General features: G+C 46.1%; 1 protein-coding gene across 4 annotated transcripts in view; it reads left to right on the forward strand.

Annotated features, from left to right (window-relative positions):
* The window catches only part of PLEKHM1 (pleckstrin homology and RUN domain containing M1), a 57800-nt gene that overhangs the window by 4570 nt on the left and 32950 nt on the right, over nucleotides 1-20280 (forward strand). For all 4 annotated transcript variants that reach the window (XM_006062241.3, XM_006062242.3, XM_044938870.1 and 1 more), the window contains 4 exons: nucleotides 2137-2225; nucleotides 6116-6363; nucleotides 8125-8751; nucleotides 17161-17566. In XM_006062241.3, the coding sequence (XP_006062303.2) occupies nucleotides 2178-2225; nucleotides 6116-6363; nucleotides 8125-8751; nucleotides 17161-17566 (1329 nt within the window). In that variant the 5' untranslated portion in view covers nucleotides 2137-2177. The remainder of the gene's footprint in view (nucleotides 1-2136; nucleotides 2226-6115; nucleotides 6364-8124; nucleotides 8752-17160; nucleotides 17567-20280) is intronic.

A 20280-nucleotide genomic window follows, 5' to 3' on the forward strand; every position in this document is an offset into this window, starting at 1 on the left:
TCAAGGGTTGCATCCTGTGGTCCGTCACGCCCTGACCAGGGCTGGCTCTGCAAGGGCCACCTTCCAAACACCCCCCTCACCCCGTGTGTCTTTACTGGGGGAGGTCAGCTCTGGGTCCTGTTTACCCTCTGCCAGCTCCAGGGACCAGGGACTGAATCAGACCATCTCCCACTGTTAAGGCCACACTGCCTCTGTCACTTCCAAGTGTCGCGCTCCTGTCCTCCTGTAAACCTTTCCCACCAGGCTGGCCTCAGTGTCCCACTGCAGCCCCTCACCTGGACCCCCAGGCCTCCCTGCCCCCTTGTCCCTCCCTGCCTCAGCCCTTGCCCACACCCACCTCTTCCAGAAGGGAGCTGATCACACTCCATCAGTCTGAGGGTTTCCCTTGAGCAGGGGTGACCCTTGTGCTGGCAGTGGGTGGTAGAGTTGGCCACTTACCCGCCTTGGAATCTTGGGAATTTCCTTGACCCACATCAGCTTCTGTTTCTTATCTGTCAGACTAAGATAATAAAACACTCCCAGGGTGGTTATGAGAAGTGAATGAGGTGATAAATGTAAAAGGTACAAAACCCCATTGAGCGTGCCTTGGTTTTAGTAATGTCTTTGGACCGTGAGTTTCGGTTGATTGTTTTTTTTGGCTGCGCCACATGGCATGTGGGATCTCGGTTTCCCAACCAGGGATTGAACTCACAGCCCCTGCAATGGAAACATGGAGTCTTAACCACTGGACTGCCATGGGACTCCCATGGGCCATGAGTTTTTGAGAGCAGAGACAGCAATAACCCTTTTTTCTTTTCTTTTTTTGGTGTCCCCTCATGCTCAGCTGTGTGGCCACTCGAGATTTGTTTAGATGTGAGTGTGCCTGTCCGGGCCTGGTCTGTACAAGTTGCTGCGGTGGGACCAGGCAGCAGCCCCCTCAGGTTCAGGCCAAAGTCCCCACCATCCCCCACCATGCCACCCTGGGCCTAGTTGCCTCAGGAGAAAGCCAGCTACCCCAAGAGATGTCTCTGCGTACTGACTTGAGCTGCCGCACACGCTTACTTAGGCAGTGGCATTCTTTGCCTGTAAATTTGGACGGCCACATCCACTAGGGTTAGAGATACCACTTATCCTTGGTAAATATCAAGCCCTGTGCTTGGCGCTGTCCACACTCATAGTCTCCATCCGAGAGGTCTGATACATGCCTCAGTGTGCCAAGTTGGTTAGTGGCAAATTAGGATTAGAACCCATGTTGTTACCCTTTAGACATGTGCCTGTGCTGTTCAGGCTGGACCCTCGTGGCCCAAAGGAGAAGCAGCAGCGTGGCAGGAGTGCCATTCCGTCTGAAGCCATGTCAGTTGTACTTTTCCCCGCTGAGCTGGCCGAGCCTGGGCTAGGAGAGGAGTCAGGGGACAGTTGCAAGGCCCAGGCCCTGAATGTGAATTGTGAGCTCCTGTTTCTCAGCCCCTGTGGGTTCTTGGCGCCTTCAGCTGCAGCAGTCCCCTTGCACCCTCAGCTCTGTATCAGATCTGCCTTTCGTCCCCTGCCTTTTTGTGCCAATGTTTGGTGTGGCATGAAGGGCCCTTTCTGGACTTCCCTGGTAGCTCAGCTGGTAAAGAATCCACCAGCAGTACAGGAGACCCCGGTTCGATTCCCGGGTCGGGAACATCCCCCAGAGAAGGAATAGGCTACCCACTCCAGTATTCTTGGGCTTCACTGGTGCTCAGACAGTAAAGAATCCACCTGCAGTGTGGGAGACCTGGGTTCAGTCCCTGGGTTGGGAAGATCCCCTGGAGGAGTGCAGGGCAACCCACTCCAGTATTCTTGCCTGGAGAATCCCCATGGACAGAGTAGCTTGGCGGGCTACAGTCCATGGGGTCACAAAGAGTCAGACATGACTGAGCAACTAAGCACAAAGGGCCCTCTCTACCCACCTTTTGGGACAGACCCACCCTTGGCACCCAGGGCTCCTCTCCTCATGAGGTCCAATCCATCAGCCTTTTTTTCCTTCCTTATTTCCTTCCTTAAAATCCATGCTCAGTTTTCACGTTTGTATTCAAAGTCCTTTCAGTTGCAGTTTGCATAAGATGGGGGTGCGGTGTGGTGAAGAGGCGGGCTGGTGCAGCGATTATTCCTATGGCCATGTCTTCTCTGCAGGTGTCATGTGATTCTCCTGGGGAGCTGCTGCTGGAGTGGAAATGCTCTCAGGGGTGGAGAATGGACTGGACCCCCGGGCTGCCATCCCGGTAGGCAACAAAGGAAGATCAGGGTGGGGGAAGGGGTGCCTGGGACAGCCATGTCTTTGTTTTTTCTCACTTTGAAATGAATTAGCACTGTTTAGAAAGAGAAGCCTTGGGTTGAGAAAAAGTTGCGCCCAAAAGATCCTGCCCAGAATCATCTTATTGATGATAAAATGGGGATTTACATAAAACAATGGGGATTGAATATAGGTTACCTGAAGACCAAGGATTTCTCCGAAGAAGATATACAGATGACCAATAAATACATAAGAAGATGCTCAATATCATTAGATGTTAGACAAAGACAAATCAAAACCATAATGAGGAAAAGAGAAGTAAAGTCACTAGTGTAGGAAACAAACTTATGGTTATCGGGGGATAAGGGTCGGGGAGGGATAAATTGGGAGATTGGGACTGATATACACACGGCTGCTGCTGCTGCTAAGACGCTTCAGTCGTGTCCGACTCTGTGCGACCCCATAGACGGCAGCCCACCAGGCTCCCCCATCCCTGGGATTCTCCAGGCAAGAACACTGGAGTGGGTTGCCATGTCCTCTTCCAATGCATGAAAGTGAAAAGTGAAAGTGAAGTCGCTCAGTCGTTCCCGACTCTTAGTGACGCCATGGACTGCAGCCACCAGGCTCCTCCGTCCATGGGATTTTCCAGGCAAAAGTACTGGAGTGGGGTGCCATTGCCTTATATAAAATAGATAACTAATAAGGACCAATGCTTTGGCCACCTGATGCAAAGAACTGACTCATTGGAAAAGACCCTGATGCTGAGAAAGATTACAGGCTGGAGGAGAAGCAGGCAACAGAGGACGAGGTGGTTGGATGGCATCACGGAATCAATGGACATGCACTGGGGACATGTCTCCCTCTCCTTCACAAACTCCAGGAGATAGTGAAGGACAGGGAAGCCTGGCGTGCTACAGTCCATGGGGTTGCAAAGAGTTGGACATGACTTAGCAACGGAACGACAACAACAACAATAAGCACCTGCTGTGTAGCACAGGTCAACTCAATACTCTGTAATACCCTATATGGGAAAATAATCTTCATATATACATATATATATATATATATACACTTTTTTTTTTTTTTTTTTTTTGCTAAGTCACTTCAGTCATGTCCGACTCTGTGTGACCCCATAGACGGCAGCCCACCAGGCTCTCCCGTCCCTGGGATTCTCCAGGCAAGAACACTGGAGTGGGTTGCCATGTCCTTCTCCAATGCATGAAAGTGAAAAGTGTAAGTGAAGTCGCTCAGTTGTGTCCGACTCTCAGCGACCCCATGGACTGCAGCCTACCAGGCTCCTCCATCCATGGGATTTTCCAGGCAAGAGGAGCACTGGAGTGGGGAGCCATTGCCTTCTCCGAGATATATATATATATATATATATAGTTATTTATATATATATAACTGATTCACTTTGCTGTGCTCCTGAAACTAACACAACATTATAAATCAACTATATTCCAACAAAAATTTTAAAAATAAAATGGAAAAAAAAGCCATAATGAAGGACTTGCCAGGTGGTCCAGTGGTTAAGACTCTGAGTTTCCATTGCAGGGGGTGTGGGTTAACTCTCTGGTAAGGGAACTAAAATCCCACATGCTGAGCAGTGTGGGGGGAAAAAAAACCATATTGAGATACTTCTTCATACCTACTAGGATGGCTGTAATGAAAATGGCAGACAATAGTAAGTGTTGGTGAGGTTGTAGAGAAGTTGGAATCCGCATCCCTTGCTGGTGGGAATGTAAAATGGTATAGCCATTGTGGAAAACACTTTGATAGTTCCTCAAAAAGTGAAACAGTGTTAAATACAACCCAGCAATTCCATTCCTAGGTGTGTACCCAAGAGAACTGAAAACATGTCTACACAAAAACTTGTACGTGAATGTTCATAGGAACATTGCAGCCAAAAAAGTGGAAACAACCCAAATATCTATTAATTGACAAATGCATAAATAAAATGGATATATCCATGCGATGGAATATTATTTAGCAATAAAAAGGAATGAACTACTGATCCATGCTGCAACACTGACAAACTTGAAAACATACTAAAGTGAAAGAAGTCAGACACAAAAGGCTGCATGTTGTATGATTCCGTTTATATGAATGTCCAGAAAATAGGCAAATTCATAGAGACAGAAAGTAGATCCGTGGTTGCCAGAGGTTGGGGGAAGAAGAGAATAGTGAGTGATTGCTAATGGGTACAGGGTTTCTTTTGAGGGCAATGAAATGTTCTAAAATTAGATAGTAGAAATGGTTGCACAGTTCTGTGAATGTACTAAAAACCACCGAGCTGTGTGTTTTAGTGAGTGGATTTTATGATATGTAAATTATGTCTCATTAAAGCTGTTCTAACAAAAGAACATTTAACTTTTCAAAGACCATTAACATGGATTGTGTTCTCTAAAATAAAAACCAGTGAGATATTTGTCCATAATCCTGTCACCTAATAATTCAAACCAGTTTTTCTGTAATCCCTTCCAGTCCTTTTCCAAACCCTTAGGTAATTTTGACATATGTACTTCTCTTATGCTAGAACACTCTTAACTCTGTATTTCCAAAGGACTTTATGTATTTTAAAATACAGGCTTTCTCTAGTTGCAGCGTGCGTGGGCGTCTCTAGTTGTGGCTCACAGGCTCTTTAGTTACAGCGTTTGGGCTTAGTTGCCCCAAGGCATATGGGATCTTAATTCCCTGACCAGGGATCAAACCCTGGCTTCTTCCCCTGAATCCAAAGGTGGTTTCTTAATCACTGGACCACCAGCGAAGGCTCCTATGTATGTTTTATGATTTATTCATTTAGCAAACATTTACTAGTACACATGCCGAGAACCAGGACCATTGTTGAGGGCACGGGATGAATAAAAAGCTAGTCCTGCCCTCAAAGAGTACCCCCGCTCCAGTGCTGTAAATCACAAGGTATTATTTCTGTATAACAGATAGGAAATTGAGGCTCAGAGAGGTTAAGTGGAATATCTGAGGTGACCCAGCTGGTGACTACCAGAACTGAGACTAAACCCAGGCTCTGACTGTCAGGTCTAGGATCTGTCTTCCTATAAACCACGCTTTCTGGGTGTTTTTATTGTTCTAACACAGCACTTTTTGCCTCTTAACTTATTGACTCTCTGTGGAATGTTGGTCATATGATTAAGATGGAAAAATCTCAGTCCTGCCCTAGATGAATTACTTCAGCTCCCATATCTGTAACTATGGTGGAGTCAGAACTTAAACACAAGTTTTATACGGCTCACTGAAGTTTGGTTTAAAAAACAAGCAAACAGGCAGTTTCCTGGCCGTCCAGTGGTTAGGACCTGGTGCTTTCCCTGCTGTGGCCCAGGTTCAATCCCTGGTTGGGGAACTAAGATCCTGTAAGCCTCGCAGCATGGCCAATAAATAAGTAAATAAATTAAAAAACTGAAAACCAAGCAAAAAAACCCCACAAATATCTTTGCAATAATAACAACACTTCTCAGTGTGATTTTTTTCTTTTTCTTCTTTCTCTTTATTTTCTACCATTAGCCTGTACTAAATTTTTTCTTTTTTTTTTAATTAAAAATTTTTGATTTTCTTTTTAAAAAATTTTTTAAAAGAAAAATTTTTAATTTATTTATTTGGCTGCACTGGGTCTTTGTTGCTGCATGCAGTATATTTAGTTGGGGCATGTGGGCTCTAGCTCCCTGACCAGGGACCCCTGCATTGAGAGCGCACAGTCTTAGCCATTGAACCATCAGGGACGTCCCGGCCTGTCCTAGTCTTGTTACATAGATACACGGATTTGTGCTTGCATGGGGACCCACGTGTTTGGCGACAAGCAGAGTGAGATTGCAGGGGTCGCCGCAGGAGCCTCTAAAGACCTGTGTTGTGTCTGGCACTGCCCAGGTCATCAAGAAGAAGCTAGTGGGCTCCGTGAAGGCGCTGCAGAAGCAATACGTGTCCTCAGACGCGGTGGTCACGAGCGAAGACGGAGATGCCAACAGCATGTGCAGCGCCCTGGAGGCCGTCTTCATCCACGGCCTGCACGCCAAGCACATCCGCGCCGAGGCCGGAGGGAAGAGGAAGAAAGGCGCCCACCAGAAGCCTCTGCCTCAGCCCGTCTTCTGGCCTCTCCTGAAAGCTGTCACCCACAAGTGAGAGCTGCTGGGTGGGGGGGTTCACGTCAGGGTGGAGCTTCAGAATGTGGGGCTCCGGGCTCTTCCTTCCAGGGCTTTTCTGTGGAAAGCCACAGGGAGCCCCGTGTCGTGGAGAGGAAGGAGATGGCCCAGAGGAGGGTGGTGATCGACCAGGACTCAGTGGGCCCCTCAGGCAGTGGCCCGGCGCAGTGTCGAGCCCCTGGGCTGGGCACCCTGAGTGGAAGCAGGAGCCGGCTTTTTTCCATCCTCTGGCAAATTCTGTAGTTGCAACAGAAGCTGTGTGGGCTGCAAAGCCTAAAATCTTTACTGTCTGTCCCTTTCCAGAAATTTGCTGACCCTGCCTGAGGATGTTTGCGTATTTGTGTGCTAAGTATCATACTTGTAAGGAGGTAGGGCTTTTTTTTTTTAATTTAAGAAGAGCAGCCTCTGGCCAGAGCATCTGAATGTGTGCCCTGAGACATTTGTCTTGTCTGCCCTGCCCTGAACCGCCTGGGCTTTGGAGCAGGCAGCTGGATGGAGCCTCTCTGGTCTATTAAATGCCCCTGGTGTCTTGTCAGTCCTGCCCCAAGGTGGCATGTCAGTCTCGAATCTTCCTTTTTGTGCCTACTGCTGCTGCCCTGTCTCAGGCTCTGACCTTAATTCTGGGTGGAAGTGCCTTTCTAAGTGTCCCCCTTATCTCCTTCTGTCTTTTCTTGGGTCAGTCAGCCAGCCTTTAGTGAGCTTAAGCTGACCAGAGCTCCATCCCTGGGTTCTGCAGAGTATGGTCAGTGCTCCCGTGGAGGAGCCATGCACCGGAGATGGTGCAGTCAGAGGAGGGGCATTTACAGCAGACGGAAACATTTTAGGAGCTGAGTTTGGTACACATGGGGCCCGGATGGAACACCCTACCCTGAAGTCTGCATAGCTGTGGGTGTGTAGCTTTCCTGAGCAAAACCCTGTAGCCATAGGCTGCCATTTGTCAGGCTTGGGCTGCCATTTGTCAGGCTTGGGTCTGATTCACTTGCCTGGGGCCCCAGAACCTGTATCCTGGTCTCATTCTCTACAGAGTTCTAATGCACAGCCAGGTGTGGGTACCATTGCCCCACTCTGCTTCCCCCATTTGATACTCAAGACTCTGTGTTACTACCTCGCCTTGCAACCTGATCTTCCACTCCTCCTCCCCAAGCTGTAACCAGAGCACTCCCCACTCCTGTTATAGTCTGTTGCTTTTCTCCCCTTTATGCCTTTTTCTCTATCAGTCTCTTACGCCTTGAAAGTTCTCCTTCCATCTTTGCCTCTTGAAATCCCTCAAGGCCCAGCGCAGAGACCCCCTTTCTATGGCATTTTTCTTACTCCAACCCAGAAATGATTGCCTGGCCCCCACCACAGTGCTGCTAACAATAGGGCTCACCTCAGTATGCCCTTGAAAAGTCATTACCTGGACTGAGGGTAGGGACCATGTCTTGACCCCGTGCCTTCACAGCTCCAAAGACCTTGCCCTGGGGGCTCAACAGACGTGTCCCAGATGAGCAGATGTTGTCGGGCCAGACAGATAGTTGTCATGAAAATGGCAATGATCCTTCATGATACCAACCTAAGAACATTGGGGTTGATAGCTGAGTCTTTCTGAATTCCCCTTCAAATGCTGTTATCCAAGAATTTTTCATGCCTGTGTATACTTGCAGTCCTTGTTCTCGGCTCTTGCTAGCCAGTGGATAAAATGACATCTCTGTGACTGGCAGTCGTTTCTTGAAACGTGTCTGTTCTCCATCTTCCCAGACACATCATCTCGGAGTTGGAGCACCTGATCTTTGTGAGCACGGACGTGGGCCGCTGCCGGGCCTGGCTGCGGCTGGCCCTCAACGACGGCCTGATGGAGTGCTACCTGAAGCTGCTGCTACAGGAGCAGGCCCGCCTGTGCGAGTACTACCAGCCCACGGCCCTGCTCCGCGACGCCGAGGAGGGCGAGTTCCTCCTGAGCTTCCTTCAGGGCCTGACGTCCCTGTCCTTTGAGCTCTCCTACAAGTCTGCCATCCTCAACGAGTGGACGCTCACCCCGCTGGCCCTCTCGGGGCTCTGCCCGCTCTCAGAGCTCGACCCCCTCACTAGCCCTGGAGCTGAACTGCAGCGAAAGGAGTCTCTAGACTCCATCTCCCATTCCTCGGGCTCAGAGGACATCGAGGTCCAGCATTCGGGCCACAAGATCCGACGGAACCGGCAGCTCACCGCCTCCTCCCTCAGCCTGGACACGGCCAGTTCATCCCAGCTCTCCTGCAGCCTCAACTCTGACAGCTGCCTCCTCCAAGAGAATGGCTCCAAGAGTCCAGACCATTCCGAGGAGCCCATGTCCTATGACTCAGACCTGGGGATGGCCAATGCCGATGACTCGGACATGTCTCTGCAAGAGTGAGTTCTCCTCCCCCACCCCTTCCCCTTCCTTCCTGCTTCTCTTCCTCTTGTCCTCCCACCCTTCGTGGAGCACGTGATTGCCTGTCACTGAGCTCAGGACTCTGTTAGGGCAGAAAGACAGACAGAGGTCATAAACTCTCCCTCAGGGACCAGAGTTACTGGGAGCTGTACCTGGAGGCAAACTGGGGCTAGTGGGGAGAATGCATAGAATGCATTTTTTAAAAATATTTATTTATTTATTGGCTGTGCCAAGTTAGTTGCAACACTTGAGTTCTTCCATCTTCGTTGTGGTACGCAGGATCTTTAGTTGTGGCATGTCAGATCTAGTTCCCTGATCAGGGATCAAACCCCGGCCCCCTGCATTGGGAGCATGGAGTCTTAGCATGGTCCAGCAGGGAAATCCCTGGAATGCCTTTAGATGGGGCTTAGAGCTGGTTCCAGCCCCAGCTCTGTCCTAGGTGACCTGTGACAAGTTAGTTAGTCTGAGTTTCAGTGTCAAATATCATTGTCATCTTCGTCTAGAGAGAAGGAAACCAATAGTTCAGAGCTCTGTGTACAACTTCCAAAAAATACAGTGAAGCACAGTGCACAGAGTGATCTTCTGGGACATCATGGAAGGTCTTCTGGAGGACATAAAACCTGGGTGATGCCTGCACGGGAGCGGCAGGCAAATGGGGATGAGCGAGTATGTGGAGGAGGAGGACATGGAGGGACAAACTTGACTGGAGACAGGAGCCTGGGCAGAGCCTTCCTTCATTCAGGCTTTTTAACATTGATTTTTGATCATCTATTTTTATAGTTAAAAAAAATCTAAAATGTGTACAGTGAAAAATCTCTCCCACCCCTGTAACCATAAATATTAATTTCTTACATATTTTTCCAGTGTCTCTAAATCCAGCTATACCATGTGTGAATATATAGATTTGAACTTTTTCTTCCTTATTTCTTTTTTTAATCGAAGTATAGATGATTTACAGTGTTGTGTTAGCTTCAGATATATATATATATATATATATATATATATATATACACACACACACACACATATGTATCGTTTTATAGATTCTTATTAACTTATTTCTTATTTTGGCTATGCTAGTCTTCGTTGCTGCACATGGGCTTTCTCTAGCTGTGACACACAGCTTATCTGGTTGTGGCACATGTGGCTCATGGGCTCTAGAGCACAGGCTTAGCAGTTGGGGTACACGGGCTTGGTTACCTCGTGGCATGTGGGATCCTAGTTCCCCAACTAGGGATTAAACCCACGTCCCCTACATTGAAGTCAGATTCTTTACCACTGGACCACAGGAGAAGTCCTTTATCTCTTGTTTCTTATTTTCCCACTTCTTTCCACAAAAGCTAGTATAAATTATAAATATACCACTCTATACCTTACCAGGGCTTCCCTGTGGCTCAGTGGTAAAGAATCTGCCTGCAATGTAGGAGACCCAGGTTCGATCCCTGGGTTGGGAAGATCCCCTGGAGAAGGAAATGGCAACCCACTCCAGTATTCTGGCCTGGAGAATTCCATGGACAGAGGAACCTGGTAGGCTACAGCTCATGGGATCACAAAGAGTCAGACACGACTGAGTGATTAACACACACACACATACCTTATTTGGAAGATCTTGTCATATCGGAGCTTCTTTTTCTATTACATATTTGTCCACTGTATGAATGTACCTTAGTTTATTGAACCATCCCTGGGTTTAATGGACATTGGAGTTCAGGGTTTCTACAAATAACCTGTGAATGTGGTCCTTTAGCTCTATGCAAGTTCTCTCTGTTCAGTAAATTCCCAGAAGAAAATTACTGAACCAAGGGGTAGATTAATAATTTTTATAGATGTTGCCTATCTACACTTCATCAGGGGTATGCCTGTGTCCTCTCAGCCTTGACAACAGAAGGTATTAGCAAACTTTTGGATGTTGGCTCATCTGATAGGTAAAAACGGTAGCTGTTTATGAAGCATTCCCTCCAGGTAGGACTCATTTTTCCATCAACTGTGTTAGGACCTTCTTTCCACAACTGCTGTCCCCACCCTCACCCCCACCTTGGTTCAGGTCTTTACAGGGCTTGTGGGAATCACACCAGGACTGGGTGTCTTGGACTGGCCCGGAAGCAGATCCAGTTTCAAGCCAGTTCCACCACTTACAAGCTCAGTGGTGTCCTGCATATTACTAACTCTTTTGGAGGTTCTGTTTATCTTTTTCTTTTTTTTCCAGAGTATAGCTGATTTACAATGTTGTGTTAGTTTCCTCCGTACAGCAAAGGGATTCAGTTGTACATATACATCCACCCACTCATTTTTATATTCTTTTCCCATATAGGTCATTAGAGTATTGAGTAGATTTTCCTGTGCTATATAGTAGGTCCTTATTGTTACTGTAGTTACTGTTTCATTGTTTCTTTATCTTTAAAATGGAAATTCCCTCACAGGGCCATTTAAAAGTCAAATGAGATGCCCATCAATCAGTTGCACATGTAAGAATGTGTGGTAGTTCCCAGAAATGGCTTCTGAACTTTGAGCACATCAGGTGGAATTTTCATGTGTCCAAATGGAAGGATTAGATATAATGTTCTGAGAAGGAGCAACCCCTGCCCCAGAGATGGCAGGGCCTGAGGCGTGCATGTCAGCCACCTGTCCTGGCCTTTGGTGCTTCTCCCCCCGCAGACCAGCCAGGCTTCTCTCTGTCATGTGTCTTGCCTTTATCTTTCATGTGTCTTGTGATTGGAAAATTCCAGCTTAAGGTTGTTGAATCAGTGACCGTCCACCCTCCTTCAGGGGAAGTATTGTCCTGGGTATTCTGGGGGAACGAAAGGGAAGATGAGGTCAGGAAGTATAGACCCAGGCTGGACAGTGATGTGGGGACCAGATATCACACACAGCACACCACACGCAGCCAGCACCACCGTTCTCAGAGCATCCACAGAGACCAGCGTTTCTTGGAGTGTACATTTTAAGGGAGATTCTCACCAACACTTAAAGAGTTTACTTAAGTTAATGTGTTACTTAAATGTATGTAACTTAAAATTGGGCATAAGCACATTGTGCTTAAACTCTTACAACTATAAAATCAGAACATCTGCAAATTGGGAATTCCCTGGTGGTCCAGTGATTAGACTTCCATGCTTTCACTGCTCTGGGCCCAAAGTTCAAGCCCTGGTAGGGGAACTAAGATCCAGCAAGCTGGGCTGTATAGGAAAAAAAAAACCAAAACTACAAATCAGACATGAAATGCAAAGCCCATTTCAAATGAAATTTATTCATGTTTGGCAGAAACCAGTTTGCAGTTTACCTTGTGCAGAGAGGATTAACTGGCTCTCACAGCTTCTTTTGCATTCGTTAGGTCTGAGTTATAATTATCGCTGAGAAGCACAGGTAGTCTAGTGGTAAAGAGTGTGGACTCAGGAGCCAGACTGCCTGAGTCCTGCATCAGCCAGCTTTGCCAACTCAGGCAAGTTAGTAAACCTTTCTGACCTTGATGTCCTCATCTGTAAAATGGGGGTGAGAATGCTTCAAAGGAATGCTGGGGCGGTGCAGCGAATAGAGATCTTCAAGTGCTTGGAACAGTGTCTGACTCAGCATGCATCCCGGCCACGTGGTGGTGTCATCTTACTTTGGGTACCTGTGACATCAGCTCTGCTTGTCCCCATATCCACTGCTGAAAAACCTTGCTTGGTAGTATTTGTCAGAGGTCACCGTCACGAGGCCTTCCCTTGGGGGAGAAATGATTCTTAGCATATGCAGCCCACCTCTGTGCTTTTATTAGTGGCTCTTGACGCCAAATAGTGCCGTGTATCACCACCACAGGTGGCACGTTCAAGAGAACCACAGGCTCAGAACTGCTTATCAGGGGTCCTTTATAAGGTGACCATTCAGATTCGTGAATCTTTTTTTCAGGCCATGCTTTTTATTTACTTTACACATATAAGTACTCATAATACATATCTTTTCCCACCAGACTGCTCTCTAAGTGAAAGCACAAAGTTAGAAACTTTTCAAATAGAAAGTTTTGGGTAAACAGGGCCTTGCACCAGACCCCAGTGGAAGGACTGTAGCAGTTTCACAGTTTGATTTCTTGGTTTTTCTTTTTTTCACTGTTTCATTTCTATGTTGTATTTTATAAATACAAATATAAAACTGTCAAAACGTTTGACAGTTTTCTTTCTTTGCCTTTGCTTCACAATCTCCTCTCTATCCCTTTATCCCACTTGATGTACATGTCTCTTATTCTCACTGGGTCCTGAAGACTGGTACCAGTTCTGGTGAAGCTCTGTGAACTTCATTTCACCTTGCCTTTAGTTTTGATTTGACAGAACCTCTAATTGATCACACAGGCTTCTTGCCATTTGGTGGCATTTCTCTAGGCATTAAATCACTAACTTATTCTAACACCCCATCCATTCTTGTCATTAAAAATCTTTCTTCTAGATCAGGATTCATGTCTATTTGATAACCATTTTGGCAATGCTAGTGAGTGTTTCAGTAAATCTTCTCCTTTGCTTACATTTTTATGTTTGTGTACAGGGAGGCTAAGCAGCCTTATCAGTGATAATGAGGTTAGTATTTATCGAGTACTTACTTTGTGCCAAACCCTGTACTAAGCACTTTACCTGTATTATCTCATTTAATCTTTGTCAGAGTCATAAAAGATGGATGCTGTTACCACATCTGTTTTTCAGATAAGGGAATTGTGTCCATGAACTTCATGTTCATATTGTGGGGCCCACAGCCACATGCTACCCAAGACCAGGTGAACTCAGGGGCCCTGCTCTTCATCACTCACCACACCACCTCCTGGGAGCCCACAAGGAGTCGAGACCTCACAGAGGACCTTGTCAAAAATCTGCCTCGCTAGTTCATTTCAGATGAGGTCCCATTCTGTCCCAGCGGTTTGGACACATACAATTGGTTAGCAAATGTTCCTTCTTCCCTTGCTGGTGGAAACTCCCCTTTTCTCTCCAGAACTCGTCGTTGCCTTCTCCCTACAAGCTGCACTCTTGGATTTCTCATGGGTCTGTTTTTAGAGTGCAGCTTTAGAGCAGGAATGAGCCCCCACCTGCCTTCCCCCATAACTCTCCCACAAATACAACTGTACCTTTCTCTGACAGGTCATCCATTTATTTGCTGTGCTGTGCTTAGTTGCTTAGTCATGTCCGACTCTTTGCGACCCCATGGATTTCTTTGTCCATCAGGATTCTCCTGGCACGAATACTGGAGTGGGTTGCCATGCCCTCTTCCAGAGGATCTTCCCAACCCAGGGATTGAATCCAGGTCTTCCGCGTTACTTATTGAGACAGAATTCACATACCATAAAATTCACCATTTTAAAGTGTAGTTTTCAGTGGTTTTCACTAGAGTCTCAAGGTTGTGAATTCAACATCTATACTATCTTTTTTAAAAAAATATTTATTTGGCTGCATTAGGTATTAGTTGAGCCACACAGGATCTTGTATCTTTGTTGCAGCCTGCGTGATCTTTAGTTGCAGCATATAGGATCTAGTTCCCTGACCAAGGACCGAACCCAATCCCCCCACATTGAGAGTGCAGAGTCTTAGCCACTGGACCACCAGGAGAGTCCCCAGCATCTGCTGCTATCTAATTCAAGAATATTTTCATCCCTTACCCATTGGTTATAAATTTCCCTATTCTGGACATTTAATATCAATCAAGTCATGCAATATATGGCTTTTTGCGACTGTCTCCTTTCACTCAGTACCATGTTTTCAAGGTTCCACGTTATAGCACCTGTCATGGCCAAATAATCGTCCATTGTCCATTGTGTGGATACACTACAGTTTGTTTATTTATCCATCAGTTAATGGGCATTTGTTTTCTTTCTGCTTTTTAGCTATCATGTTGCTACATGTATTCATGTACAAGTGTTCTGTGTGGACATGTTTTTAATTCTCTTGGGTATGTACCTAAGCAGAGAACAGCTGAGTCCAGTAGTAACTCTATGTTTAATATCCTGAGGAACTATCAAATCATTTTCCACAGAAGCTAGACCATTTTACATTTCCACCACCAACGTGTAAGAGTTCCAGTTTCTCTACATCTTTGCTGATGCTTGTTATTCTCTACCTTTTTTATTATAGCCATCCTACTGGGCATAGAGTAGTATCTCATTGTGGTTTTGATTTGTATTTCACTATTATCTAATGATTTTGAACACTTTTTCTTGTCTTTGTTGGCCATCTGTATGCTTTCTTTGGAGTTATATCTATTCAAACCCTTTGCCTATTTTTTAAGTGGCTTTAAATTGCGTTATTTATTATTAAGTTGTAAGAGCTCCATATTCTGGGTACTAGACCCTTAGATACTCATTGGAAAAGACTCTGATGCTGGGAGGGATTGGGGGCAGGAGGAGAAGGGGATGACAGAGAATGAGACGGCTGGATGGCATCACTGACTCAATGGACGTGAGTCTGAATGAACTCCAGGAGTTGGTGATGGACAGGGAGGCCTGGTGTGCTGCGATTCATGGGGTCGCAAAGAGTCGGACACGACTAAGCGATTGAACTGAACTGAGACCCTTAGATATATGGTAATATTTGCACATTTTGTATGCAAATATTTCTATTAGATATATTTTTTATTAGTTGCTTATGCATTAGATGTCATATCTAAGAAACCATTGCCTGATCCAAAGATATGAAGCTTTATGCTTGTTTCCTTCTAAGAGTTTTATAGTTTTAGTTCTTACCTTTAGGTCTTTGATCCATTTGGGGTTAAATTTTTCTTTTTTGGCTGTGCCACACAGCTTGTGGGATCTTAGTTTCCAGACCAGACATTGAACCCGGGCCAAGGCAATGAAAGGGCCAAATTCTAACCCCTGGATCGCCAGGGAATTACCTAGGTTAATTTTTTTTTTTTTTTTTTTACTATTCATTCATTTATTTAGCTTCATCAGGTCTTAGTTGTGGCATGTGGGATCTTCATTGCAACACACAGATTCTCTAGTTGTGGCCCATGGGCTCAGTAGTTGCGGTACACGGACTCTCAAGTTATGGTTTGTGGGCTTAGTTGCTCTGTGACATATGGGATCTTAGTTCCCCAGCCAAGGGTTGAACCCATGTTCCCTGCATTGCAAGGTGCATTCCTTACCACTGGACCAACAGGGAAATTCCCTGGGGTTAATTTTTTTTTATGTGGTGTGAGATAGGGGTCCAACTTCATTCTTTTGCATGGAACTATTCACTTATCCCAGCACCATTTGTTGAAAAGACTGTTTTTGCCCCACTGAAATGTCTCAGCACCTATGCTGAAAATCAGTTGCCCAGAAATGCATGGGTTGGTCACCTCTTCTTGACTAGAATGCTTTAAAATGTTGTTTGGGGTCATGATGGTATAAATAAAAGCAGAGCTCACCTAGAAGGCAGTCAGATGAAAACTTGAAATCTGAAATCCTTGTTTCCATGAGCCCACACGCAGGGGAGCTTGATGTGTCTTCTGCACCCACTCTAAGCCTTTAAGGCAGATGTATGCAATGTCTTGGGCTCCAGACAGCTCTTTTGACACCAGACCCTGCATTTGTCTATGGCATCCTCACTGGATTCATAAGCAGAGGTGGAGACAGCAAATAGGTTTACTTCAGAAACAGAACTCGGATTCTCTGAAGCCTCATGAGAGGGAGGGAGGGAGGAGCAGCCACTAGCCAGTGCACATTCCAGAAGGTATAGCAGTGTGTGTGTGTGTGTGTGTGTGTGTGTGTGTGTGCACGCGCATGCGCACACAAAGGCAGTGACATTGGCCCCCTTGGCCCCAGACGTTGCCACTGAGAGGCAGGAAGCGCCAGCCCCATCAGGCACACCCCCCATGGATGTGGGCACGCATACCACATCGCTTGTGTGCACTGTTCTCCAGCAGCAGCTTCTGGAACTGTGAGGCTTCTCTGGCTCCACGCCCAGCCCGTCACCCCAACCCTGCTGCCCAGTTACTGTTCCGGGGACAAAAAGGATCCTCACTTCACCCCAGCCCACATCCCAGGGAGTAGCGTGCTGGAGCCCAGCCCGGAGGCACCATTCACTGAGGCTCTGCCAAGGTCGGTGAGGGGCGGGACAGGCCACACGGCCATTTGGCTGAGCAGACTCACCAGACCCACAGTTAGCCTGCTCAGAGGGTAAAAGACAGGCAGTTCCCATTTGCCTCGAGTCCTTTTCTCTGCTTTATGAGCTCTGTCACCTGAAACCCTGGGCCACACAACTCACCTGGCCACCGAACCTGCCCAAGTCCCAGCTGGAGAAAAACTTTGGTGGGAGGGTCTGTGTGTGGGAGCTGGGAGCACCGCCATGACTAAGGGGGTTATTTTGTTCAATCACAAAACGGCAGTTTTCCACTTAGCCTTGGGCATTCCAGCTGACAGCCCCATCACACGGGTTTCTTTGTTTAAAAACTTCTAGGGTGTTGTCGGAATTCAGCAAAGCCCAGGTAAACTCTGTGCCAGCCAATGGACTGAGCCGAGAAACGGAGGTTCCCACGCTGCAGGCCCCGCTGCCCTTCCCTGGCCTCGACACCAGCACGTCCCTGCACTCGGAGGAAACAGCAGAGCCCTGCCATGCCCAGGCCTCCCCTGGGACTGGAGATGGGGCCCACAAGCAGGAGCCGCTTGCCCAGGCGCCCGGCCCCCTGGGCTGGCCGCAGCCGGGCCCTGCCCAAGCTGTCCTTTCGGGGAGTGCTTCAGGCCAGCAGCCTCCTCGTCCCGTGAGAGACGCCACCAGAGCAGCCAGCCAGGAAAGCTGCCAGCAGAAGCCCCCGGAGGATGGCGGACCTCGGCTCAGCCTTGCGGTTCCGTCCCCCACCAGTCCGGTGAGTGGTATAAGCTGAGTTTGGGGGGAAGGGACGGGAGGAGAGGGGGTGTTGGTGCATGTCTCAGAGCCAGTGTAGGGTTTCCCCAGCTAGTGACCCAAGTGGCCTCTGCCTTCTCCCTCTGAGCCCCCTTGCCTTGCATGGTTCGGTATTAACACAACGTGGTGATGGAGCTAATGTTCTGTGGGGTGTGAGTAGTGGATGGGAGCCGGGCTCTTTGCCCATCCCCTCCCACGGGTGTCTCCTATCACCAGCACACCCACGCCATGGAGAAGGTAGTTCTCTCCCGACCACAGGCTCTGCTCTTCACCACGGACACTCACCAGCTTATGCCTCGCTGAGCTTTGGTTTCCTCCTTGGTGCTCGTTATTATTTATTTACTTAGCTGCGTCAGGGCTCAGTTGCGGCACGCGGGATCTTTTGTTGTGGTGCAGGGATTCTCTAGTTTTGGCTTATGGGCTTGCTTGCTCCACAGCATGTGGGATCTTAGTTCCCCAACCAGGAATCAAACCCGAGTTCCCTACATTGCAAGGCAGATTTTTTTTTTTTTTTTTTTTTTTTTGCCACTGTGTGTTTTTTTTTTAATTTTTGAACTTTTTTTTGGTGTTGGGGTATAGCTGATTAACAATGTTGTGATAGTTTCAGGTGAACAGCAAAGGGGTTCAGCCATACATATACATGTATTTATTCTCACCATAACTCCCCTCCCATATAGGCTGCCACATAAAATTGAGTAGAGTTCCATGTGCTATATGTAGGTCCTTGTTGGTTATCCATTTTAAATATAGCATCCCAAACTCCCTATCTCTTCCCTTCCTCTTGGCAACCATAAGTGTGTTTATTGATCACATTAAAATGAAAGCATTTTAAATACGTATTTTAAATAAAATATAAAATTAAAGTTTTAATTAACTTTAATTAAAATTAAAGTTATTAAAATTAACTTCACCTTTTTTTTTTTAACTTTCTTTAATGTGGGTCCTAGAGCATCTAAGATGACCTATGTGACTTGCATTGTGTTTCTGTGGGACGACACTGTTCTAGAATAAGCTATTCCAGTGTGTTGATGACCCGAAGAAGCCAGCCCTGGGACTGTCCTGGAAACAGCCCTGAGGGTAGAGGCTGGAACTGGGGGGCCCAGCGAAGCAGTAGTCAAACTGTGAACTCGAGTTTTTATGCCATTTCACATTTGTTCTTGGGTCATGAAAAGCAGAAGTAGGAACTGGAGTGCACAAAACCCAGAGCTCATCCCAGCTGTGTCTGGGGCTCATGTTGGGCATACAGTCTTACTCTTTCAGCTCCATCCACAAACATCCCTCCTTTGGCCTGTAGCTTCCAGATTCTATAACTCAGGATGGGCCAGGGCCATGAAATAGACTACAGGAGGCACCCCCACCCCCTCTTTTAACAGCTTTATTGTGATATAATTCACATACCATACTATTCACCTAATTAAGTGTATAATTCAAGTTTTTTTTATTCACAGTTGTACAACCATCACCACAGTCTAAGTTTAAATATTTCCATCTTCCATGAAAGAATCCCCCTACCCATTAGCAATGACTCCTGTCCTTTCCTCCCGCTCTCCTGCCTCTCCTCACCTTGCTCAACCCCAAGCAACCACTAATCTACTCTGTCTATAGATTTGCCTGTTCTGGACATGTTACATATATAGAATCATATAATCACATTTGTGATTGGCTTAGTTTCAATTAGCAAAATGTTTTTAAAGTTCATCCATGTTGTCGCATGTATTAGCACTTTGTCTTTTTTTTTTAATATCCCATTGTAAATTCCGTCACATGGATGTATCACATTTTATTTATCCATTCATGAGTTAATAAACATTGGCATTTTTCCTACTTTTTAACTGTTGTGAGTAATGCTACTATGAACATTCATGTATAATTTTTTGCTCGGACATATATTTTTAACTTTTTTGGGTGCATAGCTTAAAGTACAATTTTGGGATCATATTGCATCTCTATATTTAATCTTTTGAGAAACTGCCAAACTGTTTTCCAAAAGCAGTTGTCTTGTTTTATATTTCAGCCAGCAGTGTATTTCTCTACATCATCACCAACAGTTCTTACTGTTTTGTTTTTTTATTATACAAGTGGTATCTCATTATGGTTTTGATTTACATTTCCCTGATGACTAATGATGTTGAGCATCTTTTCATGTGCTCATTATCATTTGTGTTTTTCTTTGAAGAAATGTCTATTCAAAACATTTGCTTATTCTTGGGGAATTCCCTAGTGGTCCAGTGGTTAAGACTCTGCTTCCAATGCTGGGGGCACAGGTTCTCTGGTCAGGGAACTAAGATTTCCACATGCCACATGCCATGGCCAAAAAAGATTGCCCAGACTTAAATAGGGTTATGTAATAAATTACAGTTTTTTTCTGTATTCTAGATGCTAGACCTTTCCTAGATAAATGATTTGCAGATTTTTCTCCCATTCTGTGCATTATCTTTTCACTTTCTTGATGGTATCATATAAAGCATAAACGTTTTGAATTTTGATATAGTCTCTTTTTTGTTGCTTGTACTTTCGGTTTCATCTCTAAGTACTCCTTTTCTAATCCAAGGTCATGGAAAGTTACTCCCATGTGTTCTAAATGTTATAGTTTCATCTCTTACTTTTAAATCTATGATCCACTTAAGAGTTAATTTTTGTATTTGGTAAAAGAATGGTGCCTGACTTCATTTTTTA

Source organism: Bubalus bubalis, chromosome 3 (genome assembly GCF_019923935.1).
Source record: "Bubalus bubalis isolate 160015118507 breed Murrah chromosome 3, NDDB_SH_1, whole genome shotgun sequence".
Taxonomy (NCBI): Eukaryota; Metazoa; Chordata; class Mammalia; order Artiodactyla; family Bovidae; genus Bubalus; species Bubalus bubalis.